This window comes from Musa acuminata, chromosome BXJ3-2, assembly GCF_036884655.1.
Source record: "Musa acuminata AAA Group cultivar baxijiao chromosome BXJ3-2, Cavendish_Baxijiao_AAA, whole genome shotgun sequence".
NCBI lineage: Eukaryota > Viridiplantae > Streptophyta > Magnoliopsida > Zingiberales > Musaceae > Musa > Musa acuminata.
Window position 1 is genome coordinate 32,191,918 of NC_088350.1, and position 26,461 is coordinate 32,218,378.

Consider the following 26,461-nt stretch of genomic DNA (forward strand, 5'->3'; position numbering starts at 1 on the left):
TTTCATGAACAATTTTCCAATTGGAATTCTATCAAATTATCATATATAAATATTATTTTAATAGCCATAATGGTTACTCAATTTTAGGCATTTTACTAATGTCAAACAATATCTCAATCCTAATTTCACATCGCAAAGGGAATAGTTTTGAATTAGGTTATTAGAGCTTCATATATCTTTGTAACATAATGTTGCAGTATTTTTTTGATATTATCAAAATACTATAATGCAGTATAAAAATGTTATAATTAGACTAATTCACCCTATAAATCAATTTATATGAAACAAAAATGAATAGGTAGTCAGAGGTATTTTGGATATTAGAAAAAAAAAAGATAGGATCAAAAAATTTTAGAAAATAGGGTATTCTCGATTAAAAAAAACCCAAAAGGATGATTTTTTATGAATTTATATAATTAAAATATATTAATGTAACGACCTAAAATAAAAAAAATAATGAGTAAAGTTTTACATAGCCCAAAGTTTTTATTTTCTCGTGAAGCATCCTTTATTTTTAAAAAGATAATATTAGATACGGCTTTCATCCCGTTAATCGTCATCTTTGTCCTATCGTGATCACGCTATTACATTGTGTTATGGACTACTTCTACCATCGTAAGACCCTTGTCGTCGTCCTCATCACTTCTGCTATGTGCAGTGAAAGGCTCCCACCCCCTTCGTCACCCACTTTATCTTCAAGTATAGCTTCGGCATGAGTTCTGATGACCTCCTCTAATATGCCTTTAAGAGTATTACAATCGACGACCTCTCTAATCATAGTATAATCATTATTGAATTTTACAAAAACATTCTTGAAGCTCTTATTATTATTACCTGGAAGTCTCATGATGGCACAGAACTTATGAGAATGATAACGATGAGGTCTCGTGGCAAAACAGAGTCTCGTAGTAATAAATACGACAAACAATAACGAGGGATGAGGATTAAGGATAATCTTAATTTTTAGAAAATAAAGAATGAATAAAGTAAAAAAAAATGTTAGGTAAGAAAAAATAAAAACTTAAGATTTTTTTCGAGAATTTTACCCAAATATAATTATTTTAAAAAAATGGAGAATAAATTTAATGGGATATGTGCAGCAGACATCCCTCTATTCAATGATATTTATAGTCACCCCCAAATAATGGACAACTATTCATTCTATCCTCGGATGTTTCCTATTCTCCCAATTCTATTTTATTCTATTCTCACCCAACCGATCATTGGCGGTCGATAATAAGAGAAAGAAGAAAACCCAATCGAACAAAGAAAAAGGAAAAGTAGAAGAGATTGAGGGAAACGAGGATATGACTCGCATTTTCAGCGGCTGCCTCGCCTTCCTCCTCAAGTTCTTCAATTTTCTCCAAGCCTTCGTCGGTATCTCCATCTTGATTTACTCCCTATGGTTGCTCAACCTCTGCCGTCGCCACGACTTTCCTCTCGATGTCGACCATCTTCCCGCTCCATGGTAAATCATGCCTACCTTCCCTATTGATTCCTGATCTAATGCTTGTCTTTTGCCCAATGAGCCAGGTTTGTGTGTGTTTCGATGGGAGTAGGCATCTGCCTATGTTTGATCACGTTCATAGGGCATGTCGCCGCTGAAGCGATCAACGGTTGTTGTCTCTGCTTCGTATCCTACTATTGATGTATGCTATTCTGTTTGAATGATTCATAATTGTGATGATATTTGTTTCACTTCCGTTGAAGTAATAGCATTTTGTTTGCTTATGTTTGTTAAAGATGCAATTTTCGTAATGCTTTACCATGAGTCGTCTACAATCTTTATATAATTTAGTTATTGATAGTGTTGTTGCAAATCTTCTTTCTTAGGCGGAAGAGCAACAACAAACTACTTGAGTATTTTGTTATTTTTGAGCTGGTTTGTCAATTGTTGATTAGGCCTGAAAGATATTTATATGTTTGTGTGTAGTAAATATGCACTGACTGAAAATCTTTGATGGAAACTTTGCTTATTATTGACTTGATAACAACTTATCATCCATCGTAAAAGATAAAAAGTCATCAACATCAGTCTTGGTTATAACACTTCAAACTTCTAATCCTCTATTTAGGGGTGTTCAAATCGAATCGGAAAATCAAATCGAACCTGAATAGAACCGATTCAAAACCGGTTTGGGTCCCTGAACTGAATTGGTTTAAAATCGGTTCGATCCGAACCGATTCACCAATGATTCAGTTTTAAAGGCTATAAACAGTTCTCGTTCGGGGTACCCTTCTTTAGTTCGATTAACCAATTCAAACCGAACAAATTTTAGTTTAAAAGATATCAATCCGGTTGAGTTCACTGCCATAAGCCCTTAATCGGTTCAAACCAACTAATCTAACATACCCAAAGGTCCAATTTTACCAATGACGTGGGTTCGATTTCACAAATCTTGTTATGTCGTCTAATTGGACGAAGATTTTGATTCGGTTCAATTGAATTGAACCGGTTCATTTGAAATATATATATTTTAAATTATTTAAAATTATAGATTGATTAACCGGTTAATCGAACCAAAGTAACCGATTTTAAATCTGTTCCGTTAGGTAGCTCCGAATCAGTTCCGGTTCGGAGTACCTTATTTAACCAATTCGGAGTACCTTATTTAACCAAACCGAATTTAAAAAATGGTTCGGTTTGGTTCGATCCTTAATGGTTCAGTTCAAACCGGTCTGAACACCCCTACCTCCACTATTCTTCCTATTATTCTCCTTCATTTTTCTCCTCTCTTGTCTAATTCAGATTTATAAAAAGTACCCAAGAAGTGCATGCATATTGCATTGTTTCAAGGTTGTGGTCACTTATAAGATAATTTTGTGCATTTTTTGGTTAAATCCATACCTTATAAACATCATATGCCACTTCATATTTCTAGTTATTAAGCTCTTATCACTTCGTTTCCTATTACCTTGATCCTATCAACTTGCCTGTCTCATGATACAACACATTGGCCTTATATAGACCCATGGATACATTAGATATATTCAATTAAATATATTTCTCTTTTCTCTAGAAGGCTTCATATCTAAAGAACCCAACTTATATATTGTTCTACGTGCTATGAAGCTTTCTCATTTTTCAAGTATGTCTTTCCAAATCTCGTACAGTTATGGTTGCATTAGAAGATGGGATTAGTTTAATCTCCATTACTCGTCCCCTTTGAACTTGTTCCATCCTGTAAACTAAATTTCATTGGTAGTTGTTGAAGTGTTGAATCTCCAATAATCTTTTTGTTTCTTGTAACTAGAATTCTTGAATCATGTGATGCAGTAGTCCAACTTGTCTGAATGATGATCCATGAAGGATAACTTCACCATTTGCTTGTGCCATCACATCTTCACTTATAATCGTAGCTTGCTTACATTGCTCTACATTATTCCAATTCCGAAACTAAACATCTCTTGTATAGCTGTAACAACTGAAATTCTCAACATAACTTAAAAGAATTCATTTTGGCTTTTGCCTTTTAAATTTTGCTATCTTCTGTTCTGGTATTTCAACATATACAATATTATCAAGAATTCTCAAATGATCACCTCTTGGGAAATACAATATTTTCAAGAAACATTTGTATCTGTCCAATGCTTAATTTTGTACGTCTTTCTTAACTGGCTAAATCTCAGTTTACAATGTTAAGCACCACATTGATTATACTAGAAGTAATTCTAGTTGGTGGTCTGGTTCTAAACAAGCACTGGGAAGAGGTAAAACCAATCACAATCAGTTTAAACTACAGAAAGGATCATCAATGTCATGTGCAATATGTCATGTGTAATGCAGGACCTTCCATATGACTCTACTGGAGAACTAAAAAGGGTTCGTGCATTTATAGAAGATAACATGGACACATGTAAATGGGTTGCTTTAGGAGTGATCATTATTCAGGTGAGCAGTGTTTTTCACCATGTATACTTCACTGTTATATTCCCTTTCTTGCCATGGTTAAAAGTATTTATTTCCTTTGTTCTCATTGTAACTTACCCTTTTATTGTTTGTAGAGGTTCATACTGCCATTGGATTACTTTCATTTAAAAGCCTTGCCATTGCTATTTGCTTACCATTACAACCATTGATTTCCTGTCTACCACTACTATGGCAATATTTATCATTCGTTAATATTTATCATTCATTGTCAAGTACGATAAAGATGAAAAGACAGAGGGAGAGGAAAGCACAAAATTGGGTATAATTCCTAAAAATACGATGCTATCACGAACAGAAATATTATAAAATTCAGAACTAATTTTGCATGTTTTCTTTATTTATTTTTGTGTAACTATACTTCATTTATATGATGACTAGAGAAGAACTTGGGTTCCAGTGAAGTTTATCATTATCTTCAAAGTTATGTTATGATAAGTTTTAGGTATTTTATATATTAGTTTTCTTGTATAATACAGTACAATTTATTTTCTAATAAACATACAATAATTACTTCTAGTGGTTTTCCTTTTTTTATTTTACTATCGTTAATTTTAATTTTAATTTATTTTTTTGAAACATATACCCTAAATATGAAGATAAAAGAATACTCTAGCATAGCATATTATTTCCTCAAATTTTTTAATGATATTCTATATTTTAAGTATTATATATTTTTATACATATTAATTTAGTCTATTTTCTTAGTCAATTCCAATTCCTTTAATTCAATCCAACAATTGTATCGATTTCACTTGTATCATTCTAGCCCAAACCTAGGATTGATATTAACCTTGTGAACTTTAATAGTGGAGCTATCTTCATGTGTAAATTTACAATCTTTGCATGCATTTCAATATAAATTTCTTCTGAGAAAGCCTATTTGACATTCACTCTTATAAAGTGATAAAATTTTCATTTTTTTTTCTTTAAATGAAGTAATAGCTGATGCGTAAACTGTATCTAAATCCTATTTCCATTTATATTAGCATAATTAAAAATTGATATAAAATATAAAATCTTTTTATTTTTATCCATATTTTTAAGTTTTTATAAGAAGTGGATAAGGATTGGATTAGTTCTTGTAATGATGTTGTTGTTATGCAATAACGGTGATCGTTTACTAAATTTCCAAAACAAAATAGTTGATAGTAAAATCAAAACATGATTTGAAGCACTGAAAATACCTGCAAAGTCTTTGTATTCTCAAACATTTCTTGTTCTCTTCAACAGGCACTGTCACTTCTATTGGCAATGGTGTTACGAGCCATGATTCCTTCTAGGAGGATGGAATATGACAGTGACGAGGATTTTGTTGTCATAAGGAGACCTCTTTTAAATCCACAGGGTGGCCCCCCTTATGCCACAAACTCCATTGACAACAAAGGGCTTCACTCAGACATTTGGGGCTCAAGGATGAGACACAAGGTACTTTATTCCACCTTTTCTATCTTATGGTTCTGTTTCCCTTCATCTACTCGTTCTTAATGCATTGACATGTTTGATGGGAACATGAATTGCTTTTGAGTTGGTTTGTGGTGTGGCATAGAGTCAAATGGCTCACTACTTTGGTTGGTACACAGTATGGATTGAATCAGGGTGAGCTCACATGTAACACGGTGGATCCAGCGACACAATGCCCATGAATTGGTAGTGGACGGCGCATTAACATGAAGCGTTCGACTCCTGTGACACATCCATTCTATGTATAGCTCTGGAATTGGGATCTCTGATGGCTCGCAGTTATCGTGCTATTGTTTCGCGTTGCTGTAATATGTGTTATAATCTTGGGCTGCACTGATCATGTAATTATTCGGAGAGAACCATTGGGCTATCGAGGACTGAGCATGCTTGCGACTTTTCTGTAACCTGCCATATCTTCTCTGCATTAATCTCTGTGACAGAGGTATGATTATGGTGTCTTGAGAGTCCAATGCTTGCGTCCAGCGTGGCCTTCCTCAATAATAAAACAGGCTTTCAATTCAAAGAGCGAAGATTAAGATATAAAGATAAGTTTATGTTTTTTTTTTATAAATAAAATTTTATTTAGATATTTAAAATAGGGTTAAGGTTCATTAGACATAAATCTCCTATCAAGTCTGAGTTAACAGATGTTATAATCTACGTATGTTATAGTTTGTGATATGCTAACTCATAATAAATTATTAATATAATGATATATGTAATTTAAGTTTAAATAAAAGGTATATTTTAGCTCATGTGATTTCGATCATGGATCACTTAAGTCATTATAGTTTTGTTTATGTCTAAAATAATTATTATATTTTTAAAAACGTAACATATAAATCTCTCACAGCAAGTATAAGTTGACAGACATTAGAGTATGTTTACATGGTATGTTGACTCATAATAAATTATTAATACAATGACATGTGTAATTTAAGTTAAAAAAAAAAAATTTTATCGAGGAAGAGGAAGCTGCGGAGTTCGTAGCGGTCAACAAAGACAAAGAGGCAAAGGTAGGAGAGGCCGAAGGTAAAGATGAGGAAGAGTTGGATCACCACGTTGTAGGCACAATGAGTGGGGGCGCTGAAGATGACAAAATGAGAGGCGGTGGGAACGAAAACACTCAAGAGGAGGAAGAGAGATCAAGAGATTATTGCATACATGATGTTAAATTGATCGATGCACATCCACTTGAGATGGGAGCAGAAGCTCATGAGCTTATTTTTAGTGTATGAAAGGATGTATGCGTACGACACCCTACTAACATCACTTACCAAAAAAAAAAAAAAAAAATTCTAACACCAGTTAACTCAGACTTAACGTGAGGAATTTATATGTTATATTTTTTAAAATATAAAAATTATTTTATACATGAGTAAATCATAAAAACTTAAGTAATCAATAATTAAAATCACAAGAACTAAAATTGATCTTAATCCTTTAACATTTTAGTCTAGTTGTGATATATAAAATATATCGATCAGTCCTCGAGGTTTGAAATTTTATTCGATGCATTTACATCTAAAATACTAATCTGATATGATGTATTAAAAATACTTAGTAGACATTCAGGAATCAAAATCTTATTCGATATTTTTTAACATTAGGATAGACACTTGTTTTACAACACATGTTGGAAGAGATGATCGGATAATGTTCATCTGCATTAAGCTTGATTAAATTGGAAAACATAGCAAAGAGCATCAGCTTCCGACCAATGTACAGCTAATGATCTTTATAGTTGCAGAGGGAAGTGGAGCTCAAGCTAATTTGGTGGAGATGCTCCTTCGGCGGGCATTCGCCATGTTGTCCAGCTTCGTTTTAGCCGAAATTGCATGCCTGCCAACGATGGGAGGCCATGCACCTGAGCTCACCGCCATGTCTTTGAGGTGCTGCAGTCCTTCGAGAGTCTCGACCACCGTCGACATCCGAGGCCTGTCTTTTGGATTAGGGCTGATGCATCGCAGTGCCAGCGACGCCACCTCACGAGATCCTTTGGTGGAGTAACTCCCTGCAAGCCTATGATCCATGATGCAGCGTAGTCTCCTGCTGCTGGTCAAGTAGGGCTTAGCCCAGTCCACCAGCTTCTCCTCGTTCTTGGGCTTCGTCTTGTCCATGGCTCTCCTTCCCGTTAACAGCTCCAGCAACACGACGCCGTAGCTATACACGTCGCTCTTGGTCGTCAAATGCCCTGCATCAACGGATCACAAGACTTGCTGTTCGATCTATCGACGAGATGACTCCCGGATTAGTGATGGAAGATTCACCTGTCATGACGTACTCGGGAGCGGCGTAGCCGTGAGTTCCCATCACCCTCGTCGTGACATGGGTGTCTTCGCCCTCGGGGCCCATCTTTGCCAGCCCGAAATCAGAGAGCTTTGCAGTGAAGTCCTGAAACCAGTCGAAGCTTCGCATGAGTTCATGGTGAGCGATTCTGATGACTCGTTAGAAGAGAAAGCTAAGCGATCACGAACATGATCCAGCAGGATATTAGAGGTCTTGAAGTCTCTGTAAATGACGGGCTTCTCGGCGCCGTGTAAGAAGGCGAGGCCCTTTGCAGCTCCAATCGCAATCTTTAGCCTCGTTCCCCATGACAGAGCCATGGATATCCCTGCTCTTGGATCATTGCTTCTACATGAGAGGCTGAGACGAGCAATCGAGTCGGGAAAGACGAGGCCTTACTCCTAAAGAGATGGTTCTCGAGGCTGCCACGAGGCATGAATTCATAGACGAGGAGACGCTCCTCGTCCTCGCAGCAGTAGCCGATGAGCTTCACCAGATGCGGATGCCTGAACTGCCCCAGAAATATCACCTCTGCCTGCAGAGAAACATGCAGAGCATCATGGCGCAAGGCAAAGGTGAGGAGGAACAAGGGTTGAGTACAGGTGAGGGGGCGGGGGGGGGTTCACCAGCCATTCCCTGTGCCCCTGTAGCCCCTCGACATCCAAGAGCTTGACGGCGACGGCCTGAGCTTTGAGCCCGGGCCGCATCCTCTCGTCGATGTAGCCCTTATGCACGGTGCCGAAGCCGCCCTCCCCGAGCAAGAAGTTGCTGGAGAAGTCGTGCGTGATGGCCTTTAGCTCGCTCAGCTGGAAGGCGTACAGGCCCGCGCCGAACGAGTGCGAGAACTCGTCGTTGGCGTTCAACCGAGCCGAGCAGGGGCTGCTGCCGACATCCGACGAGGAGAGACGGCGGAAGAACCGCAGCTCCGCCACCTTCTTGGAGAGGTCTGCTCGCGTCGGCCGGCAGCGGCTCAGGTTCCCCAACACCACGTGGTCGTCCGCGGTGCAGCACTTGGCGGCAGCGATCGGTCTCCATGGCCTCGGCATGGTGGATGGAGTTCACTGGCGAGGCAGAAGAAGCAGCTTGAGATGATCGACCGACGCGGACATTGGGGGATCGATGGCTCTCCTCTATTAAGAGCTACCGATCCCACGTCACCCAACTGCTCCAACCACTCCGCCATTAGCGCTGCATTCCTTTGCTTTTCTTTGGGTTGGTTGTGTGACTCCCTTCCTTTTTGTTCTGGAACTCGAGCTCATCACTCTTGTGTTTTCCTTTTGGTTTTACTGTGAGATGAGCAATATCAGGATTGAAGTCTCTTTTGGTCCTCGATCTGAGGTCGGCAGGTGGACCAATTTGAGTGGTGTAGGCTTCCCAGGCCCCAAAACAAAAGCAGCAACGGATCTTTCTGACTCTGAATGGATTGGTTGAGACACGCAATAAAAGCGTCCTACTCCTCAGTCAGACTCGCCAGTTCCTGATGACGGCCTCGTCGGCGTGTGCGTGGAACTGATCACGATACAGAGGAAGAAAGGTTATGTGTGCGCCACTGTGGCTCGTGTCCTCCTGCGTAACCCATCTGTGTTTTCTTTCGAGTCTCGGCAGCTTCTCTCATCGACCAAAGACGTCTTTCCGCTGTCGCTTGTTAAGACTCTGTGGGTTATCCATCTGACCGCTCCACTAACGTCCCGCATCGGCCATGAGCTCGTGCCTATGGCTGTGATGGATGCACTTATTGGGGTGTTGGTCATCCCAAATGAACGCAAGTATCTGCTTAATAATCGTCACCTATACTTGAAACCAGGAAGAATACATTTCAAGCAGTATACCAAGACCAAAGGCCGACCGTTCGTGAAATGATTCAATACAAACTAGTGAGCTAAATCGCAAGCATTAATACCGAGAAAACTACAATAACAACTAGCCAAAGGTTCATCGCACCAACGTTTTGTGGTACCTTACTCGCCAAACTTGAGATGCAATACAAAAGCACAAGTGAATTGGTAAGTACATCAAGCGTCGACAACAGGTCCGAAGCCACTGCATGTCAAAGCCCTCGAGCTTCACAAGCAACAAGAGCTTTCATCCAACCATACATTGCTCACAGGAAAATCGCGACATAAACAACCACTGATCGTCTCATCAGAGCAGCCTATGTTTTACTTTGTAGCGGTCACACACTCACTGCCGATTCTCCCTCCGCCTAACATACCGAGTTCTGTCGTTGTATCTGGGTCTGTCTTGAGCTCTTTGGGGAACTGGTTCAACCCTCCTTTGCCTCTCAGGTGATCTTTGAACTATCTCTCCGTTAACAAATAATTCAGCTGAAAGAAAAAAAAAAAAAATTCAGCTGCAAATATGGAAATCACCAAACATATCATATAGGAAACGGAGAGTTACTTTTTCCTTCAAGTAAGCTTGCTGAAAGTAGACCAGCTATAAGGAATTGTACAAAAGTGTGTAACCAGCAACAAGAAGATAGGTACTTGTGTAACTTGGAATGCCCTTCTTTAAAGATGACTAAGGAATTTAAGCTTGCTCTGTGGCAGTAAAATCTTTATATCAGAAGGAAGCCTCTGTGGTCAATTTTACACAGATGACATGACACTACAGTGTTTGGGTGGCACTGAAAATAGAAGAAACAAATAACAGGGGTAGAGGAGAAACTAAAGGAAAAAAAAAATAAATGGATAATAAATAAAAGGAAAAAGGCAAGATAATGACCTAAAAACTATGAGAAACTTCAAATCAGCCATTTGATCCTTAAACACACTCTTAACCAGGGACATATAGGTCATGAATATCACGGACTCATGAGATGTGTTAGCAAAAATAGAATGGACATAAAATGGTTGGCAAGCTTCCAGATAATTCAACTAAATGAATATTTATTCTTGTTTCTGTCAAAATTCATATTTACTAGACTCCATAGTACACATACCAGAATAGATGAAGTATACGATTAGTATCTTTTGCATACATTCTACATGTCATCTATAGACAATTCAAATTTATTCACAGAAGTCAAAACCAGCAAAGATTGACATAAGTTAGCATTTCGTAGTAAGACATCTAAGAGTACCAAATATCCCTTTAAGTGGTAAAACAATTTCAACATAATGGGGCTTGTCTCAGGATGTCAACTATTCTTAATCACGTTCATGAACCAAAATGCATTTATAAAAAAAGGTATCAATAATAAATATCACACTCTTGATATTTTTATTAACAAGAACAATCATTAAATAAATGTTGCTTGTTACTTTTAGTCATAACATATATCGGGGCTAATTACAAATTACTCCTACAATTAGCTACCTTTAGCGTCCCGGTCCCTACACTTTAAAAAGTTACATTGGCATCCCTATAGTTGTAAAAATGAAACATTTACATTCATTTGCCCTAGTGACATCAATTTTACCGACGAAAACACAAAAACAAAGGGTAAAAAGGCAATTTTATTATTTGTGGCGGACGACATCGATGGTAGTGGACGATGACAAACAACGATGTTGTTGGTGTCAATGCCGACGTAGACACAGTTGTCTAGCCACCTCCGACAACGATAAGGTTCGCTCTTACCGCGACACCACCTGCCTCCACGAGGAGCACACCGCTGACCTCATCGCCGCTCGCCCCGCGTCACTCTGCAATTGTGTCAACTCCAATGCAGATGGTAGTGGTCGCTGTGACATTTACGATGAAGATGGTGACTGCCTCACCGCTAACCCATTAGGCGGATTGTCAGAGCTCCTACCGCTTCCTCCGCTATCACGTCAGTTCCGACACCGCCTCTTGCCAAGCGACCATTTCGCTGCTCTACATTTACGTCGACGTTGACACAGTTGCCAAGCAACAAAAGGGCTGCTCGACATCTGCATCAGCGTCAACGCAGATGCAAAGTGGTGTCGCTTGGCATCTACGTCGGCGCCGATGCAAATGCAGCGCCCTCTCCTAGCTCGTGGAGAGGCTTCTTGTCTCCTCCGGTCGCTGCCCTGTGGCAGCTGCCACCACTCGCCTCTTCAACACCGACACTCTCCGAGACTACGATGATGAAAATCGCGACATTGGCCTCGAGCGACGCCCTAACTCCCCCGCTGTCGCTCACCGTCACTGCACAAACTCATTCCCCTCTCTCCAAGGTAGTCGTCATCTCATTTCGTGTTAACTTCGTTCTCCGTCTCAGACCCCTTTCGCTCTCCCTGCCATCGAGATGCTAAATCGAGGTTTTTGTGTGATTGCAAAGGTGTTTGATTTGTTCAACCAAACGCGGAGCCTGAGTCAGGTGCTCAATCAGATGGCCTGAGTTAGGTGTTGTATCGACACCGATGTAGATATAGAGTGACGCCACTCGACAACTACATCGGGCCAACGCATATGCAAAGCGGCGAAAGGGCCATTCAACAAGTGGTGCCAGAACTGATGCAGTAGTGAAGGGGGAGGTAGGAGCTCTGACGACCGACCTCCACCATTTGCATCGACATAGACGCAATTGCCGCTCAACAATTGCATCAGCGTCGATGCAAATGCAGAGTGGCGGGCGACGATAAGGTCGGCGGTGCGCTCCTTATGGAGGCGAGTGGTGTCACAATGAGAGCAGACCTTATCGTCGTTAGAGGCGATTAGGAAATTGCGTCAACATCGGCGCCAGCGAAATCGCCATCCACCACCACCAATGCTATCCGCCACCGAACATTAAAATATCCTTTTTGCCCTTTGCTTTCGTGTTTCCGTTGATAAAACTAACGTCGTTAGGATAAATGAATATAGATATTTTACTTTCATAAATATATGGATGTCAATGTAACTTTTTAAAGTGTAGGGACCGGGACACTAAAGGTAGCTAACTATAGGGGTAATATGTAATTAGCCTCATATATCGATAGCTTTAATTAAAGAGTAGCAATAAAGCCTGAAATTAGCCTTTTTCTGATTTATTTTTAATGAGTCTTAAGTGATATTTGAATAACGAAAGAAACATAATTCACATGTCTCATCTTCACTGATCAGCAATGTTACTGACGAGAAGTGCAGAATTGTTAGAGAAAAAAAAATCAATGTAAGTCCAGTAGCATTCAAAGCAGAATGTTGCCTCACAAGGCTCTTCCGCTTTGTCAAGATGGGCTTGTTGTCATATATATGGAAAAAAAAAGTTATTTTTGAAGAATAAGGAGAAAGATATGGCCACACAATTACAAAGGAAAGGCCTCATCTGTCAAGAGCCAGCCAAAACTAAGATCATAGAGTAAAAAATAAGAAACTAAATGAGCTTAGACGAGCATGTGACCATACAACCAAATCTGTATGAACACAATAAAAAATAAGCTTAATGATAATGGCTAAAAGATGCTTATAGGTATAACTTACCACCATAATCCTTGTTCTCAGCATCAACATAGGAATCTGGCAGCACAAAGAGAACACCAGGAAGACCTGTTATCATGCAGGACAATTGTTGTGACTCACATTTACTATATACGGCATAAATGCTCTGGAAATTAACCCAAAATTTGCAAGAAATAATGCAAGCCAACTCTGAGATATAACAGGCTTTTCAACATAATATCCCCCCAATATATAGATTTTCAAGCAATTAAGTACACAGAGGCCATTGCAAACACAAGAACTCTTACTTCTCGACAGACTAGAGAGTCAGCAATAGTTACATAAAGACAACAGAGGCTCCCCATGCAGGATTAACATCATGATAACACTACCAATGAATGTGTCATCTATGACCCTTAACATCCACTAGAGCATGTTGGCGACTCATAAGTTTCATTTACCCAAAATGTAAACTACGAACTGGTTCATTCTACAGAATAATGAAGCTGACCTTCGAGCTTGTTGGATGTTTCCTCATCGATTTCGCATCCAAACCCAAAGTAGCGCTCACAGGATACATTGTAAATCCTCCTTTTCGCTTCCTCCTCACTAGCTTAACACAAAACAAGTGAAGGACAAAAGATAAGATATCGAAAACCAAGATTAAAAAGGAACGAATGCAACAAAACAAAGGAAAGAAGGAAATTGCAATTTTTCGCCGTGTTGTACTGTTTCAATGGAAGTTTCATACAAGACTCCGAAGGAGAAACCCCTGAACGGGAACAGCACACTAAAGAAGAAATAAGGAAAATGGGAAGAAAAGAACATATACGACGACATCTAACAGGCATCGTACCTGCCGACGACCTTCGCTAGGGTTTGGATGTAGCAATCAATCATCTGTTGCTTGGTGGCCCCCTCGCCTCCGGGCTTGTCCATAACAATGAGCCAGTGCTCATAGTCACAGCCTGGAAACAGCGGCGGCATCTCTGTCGGCGGTCGGTCGCTGAACCCGGAACCGCCACGCGACCCGGCGGTAACGGGCGAGTAGGACGAGTTGCCGGCCCGACGAACCATGCACCGGCGGGACGCACCGATGGGAACGAGGGGGGTTCCGGCTGACGCCAAGCGGAGGAAGCGTTTAGAGCGGGTGAGGGTGATGAGAGAGCGTGAGCCGAGGAAGGGCGACGACACGACAGCGGCGGAGACGGCCATAGGTGGCCAAGAACGAAGCGGACGGGCACGGAACAACCTAATCTTGATGAGCTCAGAGAAGAATGATATTTACACGGTTGTGTGGTGGTGGGGCCGTCGTTACCAAATAGGTTTTCGGATTTTTTAATTGCACTTATCCAAAAACGTTTGTGTCGTAACAACAAAAAAGAATCTTAATAAAATCAGATATTGTACAATTCTTTCCCCCTTCTTTTACTTTCTTACACACTTCTTAACAAATGATTGGTGTATACAAATCACCCACTTACAATAATACACTACTTTATTTTAATTTGTTGTGCTAAACAATTAACGCTATTTCTTTGGCATATGATCGTGTCAAATGGTATGTATATTATGCTTTAAGGCATTTGCAGTCATTCAGAAAGCACATATTTTTAATCCACTTAAGAAATCTTATTCATCCAAATTAGCTTTTGAGAGTATTAGGACCCATCGAGAATTCATCACAGTGAACATGTACAACATATGCTATTGCAATGTCTTCTAATACATTCTGAGATCTTGCAGAAACTATAAAAAACTAGTATTAGATGCACTTTCTCATTCCTCACAACTATTTCAATTCTTATAAAACCATCTTGTTGTGAAAGGAATAAAGCAGATGCTCTGATCATTGACTTGTCAACATACCACTCGTAATGAAACACACAAATCACTGCTCAACTTTTCTTTGCAAGAAACTTATACTTGGTCGTAACAATTACAATAAGCTAAGATGAAGGAAAAAATCATGCTTAATTATACATATAATAATTTGGAAGGCCATATTAAATTGCATTACTAAATAAGTTCTATGGGTAATTGTAAATATCAGAAGCTCAAAGACCAAATGCAACTCTCTGCACAAAATCTGGTCTTTTTTTGCTAGGCATCCGGAGTAGGCCTGCAATTTGGAGTTCGATAACAGCTCTGCAGAATCTTGCTCTGAGAAAAACCACGTTAAGGAAAAGATGGAAACCATGTTAAAAAATCACTTAACTTCCAAATAATATACAAAAGCAATGGCTTTCACATCTATTCCAAGGTGAACAACATTTTGCAAAGCAGAAAGTATGATCTAAGCAGCTTTGAACTAAATTACCTACAGTGAATTTATGGAAAATTCACTGTTGATGTGTACGAATGCTCTTATTCACAGTTTATAGAAGTATAATTTATGGAAAATATAAATGCTCTTATTCACAAAATGATGATGTGTACGAAGTGTTTGTTGCTTCTATGCAGCACTCAAAGACACCTATATCCTAATAGACGACACATCATACCAACCTGGATATGTTGCCCTGTAGGTATCAAATACGCAGACTAAAAAGTAATATTTTACTTGCCACAATATGCATTCTAAGATCATACTCCATTTTCTCAAATTAATAAAAGCATAGGATACTGAATTGAAGCTTCACTTTCTGAAGGAGAAGATTTCACTTTTTTGGACATTGGTGAATGTTGCAATGGACATTTGAGTTTATTAGTGCTCAAAACTGTTGACTTGAAAGAATGGTACCAATCCTGAAGATTTATAAGGTCACCATGCTCCTGGGCTAGGTTGTACCTGCAAACAGTCACCTGTTATATATCAGATGAAGCAGCTTATTGCACAATACAGACCCGTTTGCCAGACTCATTCTTAGAAGTGGTTTTCAAGTCCTGACACAAAGGTAAAATTGAGGATTTTCTTTTTAAGAATAATATAAAATTAGTCTTTACTCCTTATCATCACAGAAGCTAAGGTAGCTTCAGCATAGGGACCTACAGCTTATTGTCAACATGGAAGAAATAATCTGATTGGACATGATAGAAAAGATATAACCAAAGGGGCACAACATCTTACATAACCGATGTATCATGCATAGTTGGTGATAACACATTCCCATTACTGCTGCAGCAATTGCACTTAATATAGGTTGTGGACTTCATAAGATCAACTTGAATGTTTCTCCTTGGATTGCCAATTAAAGCCTGAGGACAAAAACAAAATGTTATCATAAGACAAGTATCTCTTTATATTACTATATTAGAAGACAAAATTCAAACCATTTCTGCAACTCTTGAAGCTCCCACAGCAGTTAAGAAGTAATTGTAGCACAATATCGAGGGTCCTAAAGCTAGAAAACTGTTTATTTTCACTTAGAGAAATGATGAATCTCAATGCTCAGTTGCTAGAGTATAATCTCATAAGCAATTTCAGGAATGTGTACAGTTAGTGCACAACCTTCTAGCTGACCAAAAATTAAATCACATTATTTAAGACCATCCAGTCCAATTTCTCATTATGCCTAGAACTTATATTTATCACAAAAATAGGTATCTTCACTCATCAATATTGCTGCTAAACTTTGCCTCCACTGCTGCACTGCCACTCAATACTAAAGATGAGGCTGGATCAAGAGTTCATAATGAGACAACAAGGTGATATTCCACCAAGACACAATATGACATGAAGCCTTCATGTTGTTTTGTAGAATAAAACCCTAATCTTCCAAGTCATGAAGGAGCAAATTTACCACTGTCTCAAAGATCGATTCACATGAACACACCCTAATCTTAGATCATTTTTATTTTTATTTTTGTGAACTTGTTTCTTCCGATAGATGATTAGTCATGTCAATGTTTGGCATGTGCAACTCCTTAAAACCTTGAGTGAAAGTCCAAAACTAAATTGAATAGCAGAAAGCGAGGATACAACATTACATGAAACAATGACTTAAATACATGGTTTGCAATACCGTATCATACCACTCGATACGAGCAGTACGTACCGATCTGATAGAGAACCGGTACTGGTGGTACATTGGTACACTTTAGTATACCATGTGTCAGTATAGCTCGGTACAGCTTGATACATACCATACTAACAGCTGATCGGTGCATCAATACGATACCGTATTTAGAACCTTGCTCAAATATATATTTGAAAATTCAGTCATATTATGATTAGTAGAGACGTTCTCTAAACAAACTATTCACTTAACAATAAGCAAGTCAGTCATTAATCAAAGTCATGATCAAAGATTTTAATTGAAAGTTAGTAGAAAAAAGTTGGCGTGCAATAAAGTGGAGAACAAAGAACTTACTGATTGCAGAATATCAACATTTCTGAAGCAAATAATTTCATGAAAACATAAACACTCGATTGGCATCAAAAACTTCCTGCAATGGAAAACACAAATGTTGATACTATATAAACTACTTGGATAAAGGCTAATAGATATACTAAAAAATTAAGACATGCCAAAAGAATCTTTATTAAGAAAGAAATCATACACTTCAGGTTACTGAAGTTCCATCACTATATTAGAGATGAATAAATCGCATGGACCTAACCAGTCCTAATTTTCTTTTTGTTTAACCAGTTAAGGCCTTTGTTATTGATGAGTTTCATGGCTTTGGTACAGCTTGAGTCCACCAATGTAGGAAAGCCCAGGATACCCAGCCACAGCAAGCAAAAAAATATTTTTATAAAGGATACATATATACACACACACACACCCCTCCAAATTTAGTGAATTACATACTTGCTCTAAATTTAAGTTTTAGCATATATATCCTTGCAAGACTGACAAACTTGCAGATGCCATAGTTTTAATATCCATTGATTAAACCATATAATGGCATATAAAATCCAAGCCATCATGGGCAGATTCTCTGCAAGTTCCAACGTCTCCTGTGATGTGATCAGTGTCAACTCAAATCCCCAACTCTCTTATAATATTTGATGTAAGCCTTTGAATATCTATTTGGCCTCTGATATGCAATGAAAACAGGAGGACAAAAGGAAAGGAAAACCTACTACAATGAAGGGGAAGAAAAAGCAAGAGGACTATGCTCTGTATACAAGATATTACCAATTTCCAATTGATCTTTTCAATATAAAATCACCTGCCCGGAAACATTACAAGAAGCTTGCAAATGCTAGTCATGTAGACAAAGGCAGTTGCGAACAACCATACCTGACCATGTTATCCAATAAAGCAGCTGCTTTACCATTAACCGAGAGTGATGTCCTTCCCGCACACAAAGACATTGACATCCTATAAGACATACATATAATGTCAGCTTCAGTAAAAGGCATTTCTTAAGGTTCTGCAATCACTCTGATGTTATTCATCTGCTTCGAGGGTGAGCATTTGAAGGTCAAGAAGTCAATTAAGCTTAAGTAAAAACTTACCTATGACAATCAATCTGTCTTTCTTTCAAGTTGTTCCCACCGTTTGAAGATTTTACTACTGATTGTAGCTCTCTGACTTCTCCATGAACCTGGAGAAACAGTAGTAAAAATTGAACATTATTAACAATACCCAGGATTTGAAAAGCTAAGACTGTCAATAACAGTGTTCTAGGATAATAAATGTGGCAAGATAACTGGAAATTCCAAATATTTTTTCAGCAACAGACCAAGCAAAGAATCTTGTATAACTAGACACAATAAGAAGCAAATATATTCTTTAAACCAACTAGACACAGTAAGAAGCAAATATATTCTTTAAAGTTTAAACATCTTCAAGCATTAGGTTCTATGTTCAAAAGTCAATTTGCCCACATCCCACAATACTTTGCACCTTCTTGCGTGTTGGTTGATTTATTTATATTCTGCCAAAAACATTATAGCCAAGAGTACACAAAACAGGTTGTCGAAGCCACAAACATAAAGTTCACCTCCCCTAAAATATATTCTATGTAAACCCTTATTTCTCATACTAGTTAAATCAATTGTCCAGGGTGCATGTCCTTTTTTTTCTCTCACCTGATGACAGTACATTAGAATGTCAATGAAATTAATTGAATGAATTTCTTCATAGTAAATAAGGCTTGTAGTCTGGAGACCATGATCACCTTAAAGTGAGCATATCAAGCCTATGAACAATGTGTTTCAGAGATTCAGGAATGAAGCTTATCATGCAACAAAATAATTTCTTCAACTAGTCCTTTGAGAAGTATTCCAAAGCAAATGAGTGTATATTCTGACATTTACAAAAGAAAGTGAATTAGAAAAACTGAGCCTCCCAATAATTAAGAATATGCTCCTAATTCATGGTTCTCCAACATATTTTTCTTTGATAATACAACAACAAGCCACAAAATCCCAACTATTTGGGATCACCTACATGGATCTTTTTTCACTATTTTGTTCTACACAAATAACATCCTTAGCTAAATCATGCGCATCTAAATCTTTTAGTTGTGCTCTTTAATAATGCTTATATTTAAATTTCAAAATATGCTACTAAGTAAGATTGATATATCGAGTGTCCTGCAGGATAATTGTTTTTGTTCCTTGGCTATTGAGCTTTATACAAGATAATTTTACTTGATTGATAAATCGAGTACAATTCCTTTTTCCACTATTGAGCTCTATACAAGTTGTATCCTTAGCTAAATCAAGAGAATCTAAATCTTTGAGTTGTGCTATTTAAAAATGCTTACATTTAAATTTCAAAACCTGAAAATAAGATTGATAAATCAAGTATCCTGTGAAAAAGCTGTATTTATTTCTTGGCTATTGAGCTCTGTACAAGTAATAGAGTATAATTCCTTTTTCCAATATTGAGCTCTACACAAGTAATATCCTTTGCTAAATCAAGAGCATCTAAATCTTTGAGTTGTGCTCTTTAATAATTCTTACACTTAGATTTCATAATCTGCCAGTATGTAAGATTGATAAATCGAGTATCCTGCAAAATAGTTGTATTTATTCCTTGGTGTCACAGATAATTGGATTGCATTTTCAGTCTTTAAGGTAGAATAAAAACAGACAACAATAACCTGGAGTCAGATAAGAGAACTTAGAACTAGAACCATCCAAAAGAACTATTTTACAACTATAATCATCAATCTCATCTGAAATAGTAATCAACCTACTGAACATGACAAGTCAAAAGATGAAAATCAATCAGAAGTTACTAAATTACTACACATTAGCAACTTATCTAAGCACCTTGTTCCATCGTCATAGTTATTCTTTTGTGACCCTCTTCATGTTGTTCTACTAATGAATGCATTGGATTTTTTATTTCCAACCATCTCACGTTAACAAGACACCACAAGGTATTCAATTTTAACATGATTTACTAGAACTAACTATTGTTGATGAAAGCAGATAAAAAAACATTACTTTTTTGAAAGAATTCAATCATACCTCACACAATTCCTCTGTGTGGATACTCCATGAGTCAAGCAACTTAATTAGCGATGATAAAGGGAGTTCTCTGATCAAATAGAAACAAATTTAAAACATTTCAAATAGGTCTAAATCAATATGGGAAAAGTTAACCATAAACAATGTCTGCACTTTCAAAGATCAAAGGCCAAGTAAATGCTACTCCAACCTTTATGACAAAACATTTAAGGATAAAAGGAGTGAAGTATGAAATGCATATAGAGACCGAGAGAAACTGCAGGACGACGTTTTCTGGTGGCAGAAATTCAGAAAAAATGCAATCTCTTTTTTGCCATAGACAGTGACTCATTTTGAGTCCAATGTATAACTACTATACAATTAGAACTTGGCCAACTACTAAATTATGTTTCATCAATGAGAAGATAAAGGCTAAGAGCAAAGTTGTATTGTAAGGAAGAACACTAGATGTATTCGACACAATACATACCTCACTGTATGTATTAACTGACCAATAAGTCCCCCTTTAAAATCTAACCTTCCATCTGCTAGATTCTGACCATTGAATGACCTTTCCAATTTATGATTTGAAGGATCTAGGCTACTCAATGTCGGGTCAGTGGCCTCACAGAAAATGTCAAGTAGTTGTATCTTGTTGTGCTTTCCAACTTCATATAAGCACTGACAAATCAGGTGAAGAAAAAGAAAGGCTGATGTCATTATATTAGTAGCTGTTAAGTCAAGCATCATATGTGAAAAAGCATATTTTGTACCAATGTGTGACAAGCCTAGAATAGGGCCACTGTAACTGAAATTGGTTGACACTTTTCTCAGATGAAAAGCACATGCATGGGTTTTTGTTCGGTATACTTCAGCTTTACAGTAAAAATATCAGAATAGTCAACTTGGAAAAACACTTTACAAAATATTCAATTAAACATAGATTATATTTGATAAGATTTGAAAAAAAAATGAATATGAGATAGGTCATAAATTCGTATTCAAATTAATAAAAAGAAAGAAATTGGATCACCACGATGCATATGAAATATAAGTCAACATAAACTCCAAGCCAATCAATTGCTCATTCCTCGATAAAGGAGAGTTGCCACATTGATGTCCAACAAACCATAATAATGCATAACAATAAGTTCTTAAATCTAGATGGTAATATTGCTATAGATTCTCATGTTGTGCCAATAGATGGCTACATAAGCAAGCGCATACGAAAAGTCATCCTACAAGCAAATGAACACATACAAATAAACAAACTACTAGATAATGGATTCCAGACGCTTACTACGATTTAAGATGTCAAACAACCATAATATTAGTTCCCTTTTATTAGAATTTTTTTTTACTTTCATGTTACTATTATAAAGGGTTGGGTCATTGTGGACATGATAAATGGGTAAGATATATGACAACAACAGCAACAAGCCAGTTACATAGATCTTTTCCTGCCATTGAGTTCCATCCAGCTATTGTGGGGAAGATGATATATATTAAATCAGAGAAGGGGAACCATCAACTAGTGTATATTCATAGAAATGCATGGACAACTAAAAATAATAATAATAAAAGCCTACCAAGATGACAGAACTCCAAGCCTTGAGCAGCTTCCTTAGATCAGATAACCCTTCTCCAAGATCATCTCTACTATTCTTGCAATCTTTTCCCCTAATATGAGCATCTAAAAGTTAAAAACAAGAAAACTTCTGTATACTTATTGATGATAGAAAGAGAACAAGTCAGTTACATGTTTATACCTTTTACAAGATGGAAGATTAAAAGCATATTTAAGCAAAGAGTCAGGTAGTGCATCACACTTGCCATGTAAGAAAACCTGCAGACACAAAATAGTTAAATAGGGAAGAAGATCTTACCACAAAGTATCAAAATTAGGGTCCACAAATTGAAAGAAACTGATTATAAAGCTAATAACTAATCAGGTCCAGTTACATAGACTACATAGCATTAACTATTGTTTATCTATCATAACTTATAACAGATTCATAAATCATCTTCAGCATTTTCAAATTTTAACCTTTTGCACTAACTGACAAAAGATCCCTCATCAGAAGTTCAGTCAGTAAACCACTATTTACAAGAAAAGGACCAACTGTACAAGAGAAGATAAAGTATCACCTGATTTTCATCAAGTATGTCAATGCCCAAAAAACTCAGAGGCTCCATAGAGAAATGTTTCACGCATGCAAGCTGCAGGAAGAAGATATATATCATGTGTGCATGAAGCCTATAAGGTATATATCATGGCTCATATTTACAAAATAGATTTCTGCAGCATTACTATCTACCTTTAGAGCCCTCACGAAAGAAGTAATTGTCCCATCATGTCCAAGAAAATAGTTCCTCATGAAGACTGCAACATTGTGACCAATGTTGAATCCAAAAGATGGCTTTACAAGAACAGCCTCCACTATAGCATTCATTCTCTCAAGTGGCGATCCCAATGTGAACTTAGAAGACTGCAAGTGTTGCAATGCATCTGAAGGAAGAAGCTTCTTAGCTGTGTCGGTTGTTGCCACCCCCATTATAAAGATGACTGGAAGCTTGATTACCCACTCGCTACAAATAATAGCTTTACAAATCAAAATCAGCTAAATATGCCCTGTAGGCTTAGTTGACTAAGTTGTACAACACTATCTTTATAACATAAAAGATAAAGACATATATACATCGACAAATAAGGACTCATGAATATGTACATACAACACATAACTACATGGATGCGTAAATTGACAAATAAAAACAAAATTGTATGAGGGTGCAGTCACAAACATAAAATTGGCGGGAATCAACAACTCAATTTGGTAAGCTACAGTCACAAACACGACAAGAAAAGGGTAGAATCAGCAATCCAATTTGGTGCTACAATTCAAAGAAGCATTTAATGAAGAGAGCAACATGTGCATAAAAAAGTCAAAACTGCAAGTGTTGACCCAGCGGTAGACATATCTGTTATACAAGACACCGAGCAAGAATCACTACAGGTAAGGCTTATATTCCATGAGTGGAATAAACACATCTTCATAGTAACAAATAATTTTGATCATGGTTCGCCTTACCGGTCCATACCGGTATACCAACTAATTGTCAAAACGATAAGTACCAAGTCGTACCGAACATACCGACACAAGGTACATGAGAGTGTACCGATGTATTGCCTATGTTGGTCCCCTATTAGACCAGTATCTACCACACATACCAAACGGTACATTGCAATATGGTGAACCTTGTTTTTGATGATGACTCTTACAAATGTATCATCATGGGACTGTTTGGAAATACTTGTGCATGTCATAGATCTATTGATAACAAGACTGTGAGGTTGAACTTTAAAAATAGTATGGAGGTAAGCATCAGCGGAGGCACCATTAAAATAATGGAGCCATAATAGTACATCTAATACAAATAAACTTCAAGTGGGACTGAATTTGAGACCTGGAGAAGTAAATATAGTTACTTTGAATAAGAAATACACAACTGACATAAGCTAAAATCAGTTTTATGTGAATAAAATTTAGAGGCACACTTGATGTAGTTCTGACCGACAAGCTTTTAAGAGAAGCATTCTGACAACTGATACTCTAAATTTTATGTGAATAAAATTCAGAGGCTCACCTATGTAGTTCTCTGACCAACAAGCTTTTAAGAGAAGCATTCTGATAACTGATATGCTGTAAGATTCTAAATATTAAAATTTGAACTTGAAAGATATGGTGTGAAAGGGCTGATATGAGACTAAAAGACAAATTGAGGGTACCGACATAGATGTGATGCCCAAGCAGGAAAAGTATATAGCAAGATGAGTAGGCCAAGAAACAATAGACAATTCACAAAGTCCTTACAAATTGACGAGGACTAATTAAGATGGTACAGTTATATGCTATGAAGATTTAAGGTGGCTTTAACATGGGTGAAGAGTACAAAATCAGAGAACAATTCAAATGAATGGTTGCAATCTTCTTAGTCCTTATTTTCAAGATTATATATGTAATGTTAGTTCGACCCATCTTCCATCCATTCCCAAATTTTGATAATAACCTTATTTTTTTTATAAAAAAACAAGGCAAACACAAAGATCTTTCAATTGTTAAGACACTGCATAAATTGGTACTAAGTGTATCTTCAGATCTCTCATGAACTAAGCCATATGATATATACTGATCGCTTGACCCAAATACTACAACAATCAAATGCTTCTGCTTAACTTCTTTTTCATATTTTCTCTATGTAGCACATAAAAACCTATAAATATCTTGCTTTAAGGATCAACAATAAAACTCAAAACTAGCAGAAACCATCCAGTAATTTGCTGATATAGTTATGCTATCCACCTCCATGATTATATATTTAAATTACTAGATTTTGAGGTGTACCTCAAATAAAAACATGGGAAATATATTATGCATTACTGGGAAATATATTTTGCATTACCCTATTTTAAATAGAGAAGATAGAGGAATGTATTATCAGTTCCTTACAGAGGGAAAGATGATCTTTTAAACCTCATAATATCTAAAGGTTATGTCAAGTATAAATGTGGCAAAACAAATTTTTCATAGCTATCTAAATAAGAAAGACAAGGAATTGGGTTAACATTTATTGTTAATGGTAAAGCTGATGACCATCCACATCACTGCAGTGGTAGTAAAATTTACATAAGAGGCTAGAATACCTTAGCAGTCTAATAAAGTCAGCAAGAATGACACCACTGCATCGTTCCATATCATCAATTACAATGATCACTGGGTGATCATAATTTTCAGGCTCACAGTACCACGAGGACAGTACAGACATATCTGCCATCTTTTCACCAACAAATCATACAAAGAACTTATGTGGATTAGAAAACAATTCAGGGTGAACTCATTGAACAAAAAATTGAAAAACAATAGAATCTCTTACATCAGGAGCATCCATAACTAACTGCCTAAGCAAACTTCTCAAGCAACCAGCAATGCCATCCTTCGCACAGAAATCCATTGCTGAGAGGTTAGCAATGTGGCATCCCTTAGATTTCAAATGCTCCCCAAGTTCTTGAAATGTTAGCATATCATCGACAAATTCAGCATTCTCTACACAAATATAATCCAATTAGCACAAAACCCCTAAAGGAAACGATCTGCTCCACAGAAACAAAAGCCGCAAATAGTTAGCACTACTCGTAAGTATCATTGCCGTTGGTATCTGTTTGCATATAACGTCATTTAGAAGTGGATACGGGGTCTGGATTTCGAATGCATTTCTTGGTTTGCCGGATTTAAGGGCTAAAAATGATTTGAGAGCCCACTGGTGCACTTCAGCAAACAGATTGCGGTGAACTCGCGTCAGAACCTCCTAAAGAGACGGAGGAAGGGGGAAGATAAAATCAAGCACGGATAACCAATCGAATTAGTGAAACTGAAAAGAATGAAACCTTGATAGTGGTGTCAATCTTGGACCAGGTCATATCAAAGGCCTCGAGGCGGAGCCGCTCGTAATTCGCGTCATTTGGTCCGACGGAAGAAGCGACAGCATCTGACTTCTCAGGCGATTTCGGGGACGAAGGGGGTAGATCGATCTTCCTTCTAGTTCTTGTGGATCCGGCAGCCTTCCTATCGCATTTCTGAGGCAATGCTTTGTGGAGAACGAAGAAGGGCTGGAGAGAGAGGGGGAGGGCATACGAGTGTCAAAGAAAGAGAGAGAGTATGTGAGAGAGAGAGAGAGAGAGCGAGGGAGAGGCGAACCTGGAGAGCGTTGTCATCGGTTGTGTCGTCGGCGATGGGGGAAGACGGAGGCATGGAGACGGGCGATGGCGACATTTCTTAGGAGCGGTAGGTTTCGGGACCTTTCGAATCTGTACTCCCTTTAAAAAAAAAAAAATTCCTCATTTTAATTAAAAAGAAAATGACAAATTTTCAAAAAAAATACCTCAAATTGTTATTTATTTTCAGTTACCATCTTTTTATAAAATATAAGATTATCCCTAATCTCGTCATAATTGGGTTTCCTGTATGCTCACCATTATCAATATAAGGTATGGGTTACCTCTATGCTCACCATGATCAATCTTGTCATAATTGGCTTTCTTTCTTTAG

General features: G+C 37.7%; 4 protein-coding genes across 4 annotated transcripts; 1 reads left to right on the plus strand and 3 right to left on the minus strand.

The window, feature by feature from the left end:
• Nucleotides 1–1,152: 1,152 nt before the first annotated feature.
• Nucleotides 1,153–5,874, plus strand: LOC135631950 (tetraspanin-20-like). Its single transcript, XM_065140121.1, has 6 exons — nt 1,153–1,468; nt 1,534–1,633; nt 3,631–3,711; nt 3,788–3,892; nt 5,162–5,356; nt 5,512–5,874. The coding sequence occupies exons 1-6, from the start codon at nt 1,308–1,310 to the stop codon at nt 5,572–5,574; spliced, it is 705 nt and encodes a 234-aa protein (XP_064996193.1). The 5' UTR covers nt 1,153–1,307; the 3' UTR covers nt 5,575–5,874.
• Nucleotides 5,875–6,962: 1,088 nt separating this feature from the next.
• Nucleotides 6,963–8,872, minus strand: LOC103975250 (probable serine/threonine-protein kinase PBL15). Its single transcript, XM_009390162.3, has 5 exons — nt 8,305–8,872; nt 8,078–8,213; nt 7,870–8,006; nt 7,663–7,786; nt 6,963–7,586 (listed from the first exon to the last, which is right to left on the minus strand). Exons 1-5 carry the CDS (start codon nt 8,722–8,724, stop codon nt 7,156–7,158), a joined length of 1,248 nt encoding a protein of 415 aa, XP_009388437.2. The 5' UTR covers nt 8,725–8,872; the 3' UTR covers nt 6,963–7,155.
• A 681-nt stretch (nt 8,873–9,553) lies between these two features.
• LOC103975249 (multiple organellar RNA editing factor 2, chloroplastic) lies at nt 9,554–14,266 on the minus strand. Its single transcript, XM_009390161.3, has 4 exons — nt 13,860–14,266; nt 13,515–13,612; nt 13,046–13,111; nt 9,554–10,002 (listed from the first exon to the last, which is right to left on the minus strand). The coding sequence occupies exons 1-4, from the start codon at nt 14,216–14,218 to the stop codon at nt 9,860–9,862; spliced, it is 666 nt and encodes a 221-aa protein (XP_009388436.1). The 5' UTR covers nt 14,219–14,266; the 3' UTR covers nt 9,554–9,859.
• A 615-nt stretch (nt 14,267–14,881) lies between these two features.
• LOC103976211 (origin of replication complex subunit 3) lies at nt 14,882–26,230 on the minus strand. The gene is made up of 17 exons (XM_009391423.3): nt 26,111–26,230; nt 25,801–26,022; nt 25,547–25,721; nt 25,290–25,459; nt 25,060–25,190; nt 22,676–22,946; nt 22,506–22,577; nt 22,127–22,203; nt 21,947–22,037; nt 20,848–21,038; nt 20,379–20,448; nt 18,411–18,499; nt 18,193–18,273; nt 17,317–17,392; nt 16,074–16,201; nt 15,630–15,794; nt 14,882–15,166 (listed from the first exon to the last, which is right to left on the minus strand). Exons 1-17 carry the CDS (start codon nt 26,183–26,185, stop codon nt 15,061–15,063), a joined length of 2,190 nt encoding a protein of 729 aa, XP_009389698.2. The 5' UTR covers nt 26,186–26,230; the 3' UTR covers nt 14,882–15,060.
• Nucleotides 26,231–26,461: the final 231 nt, after the last annotated feature.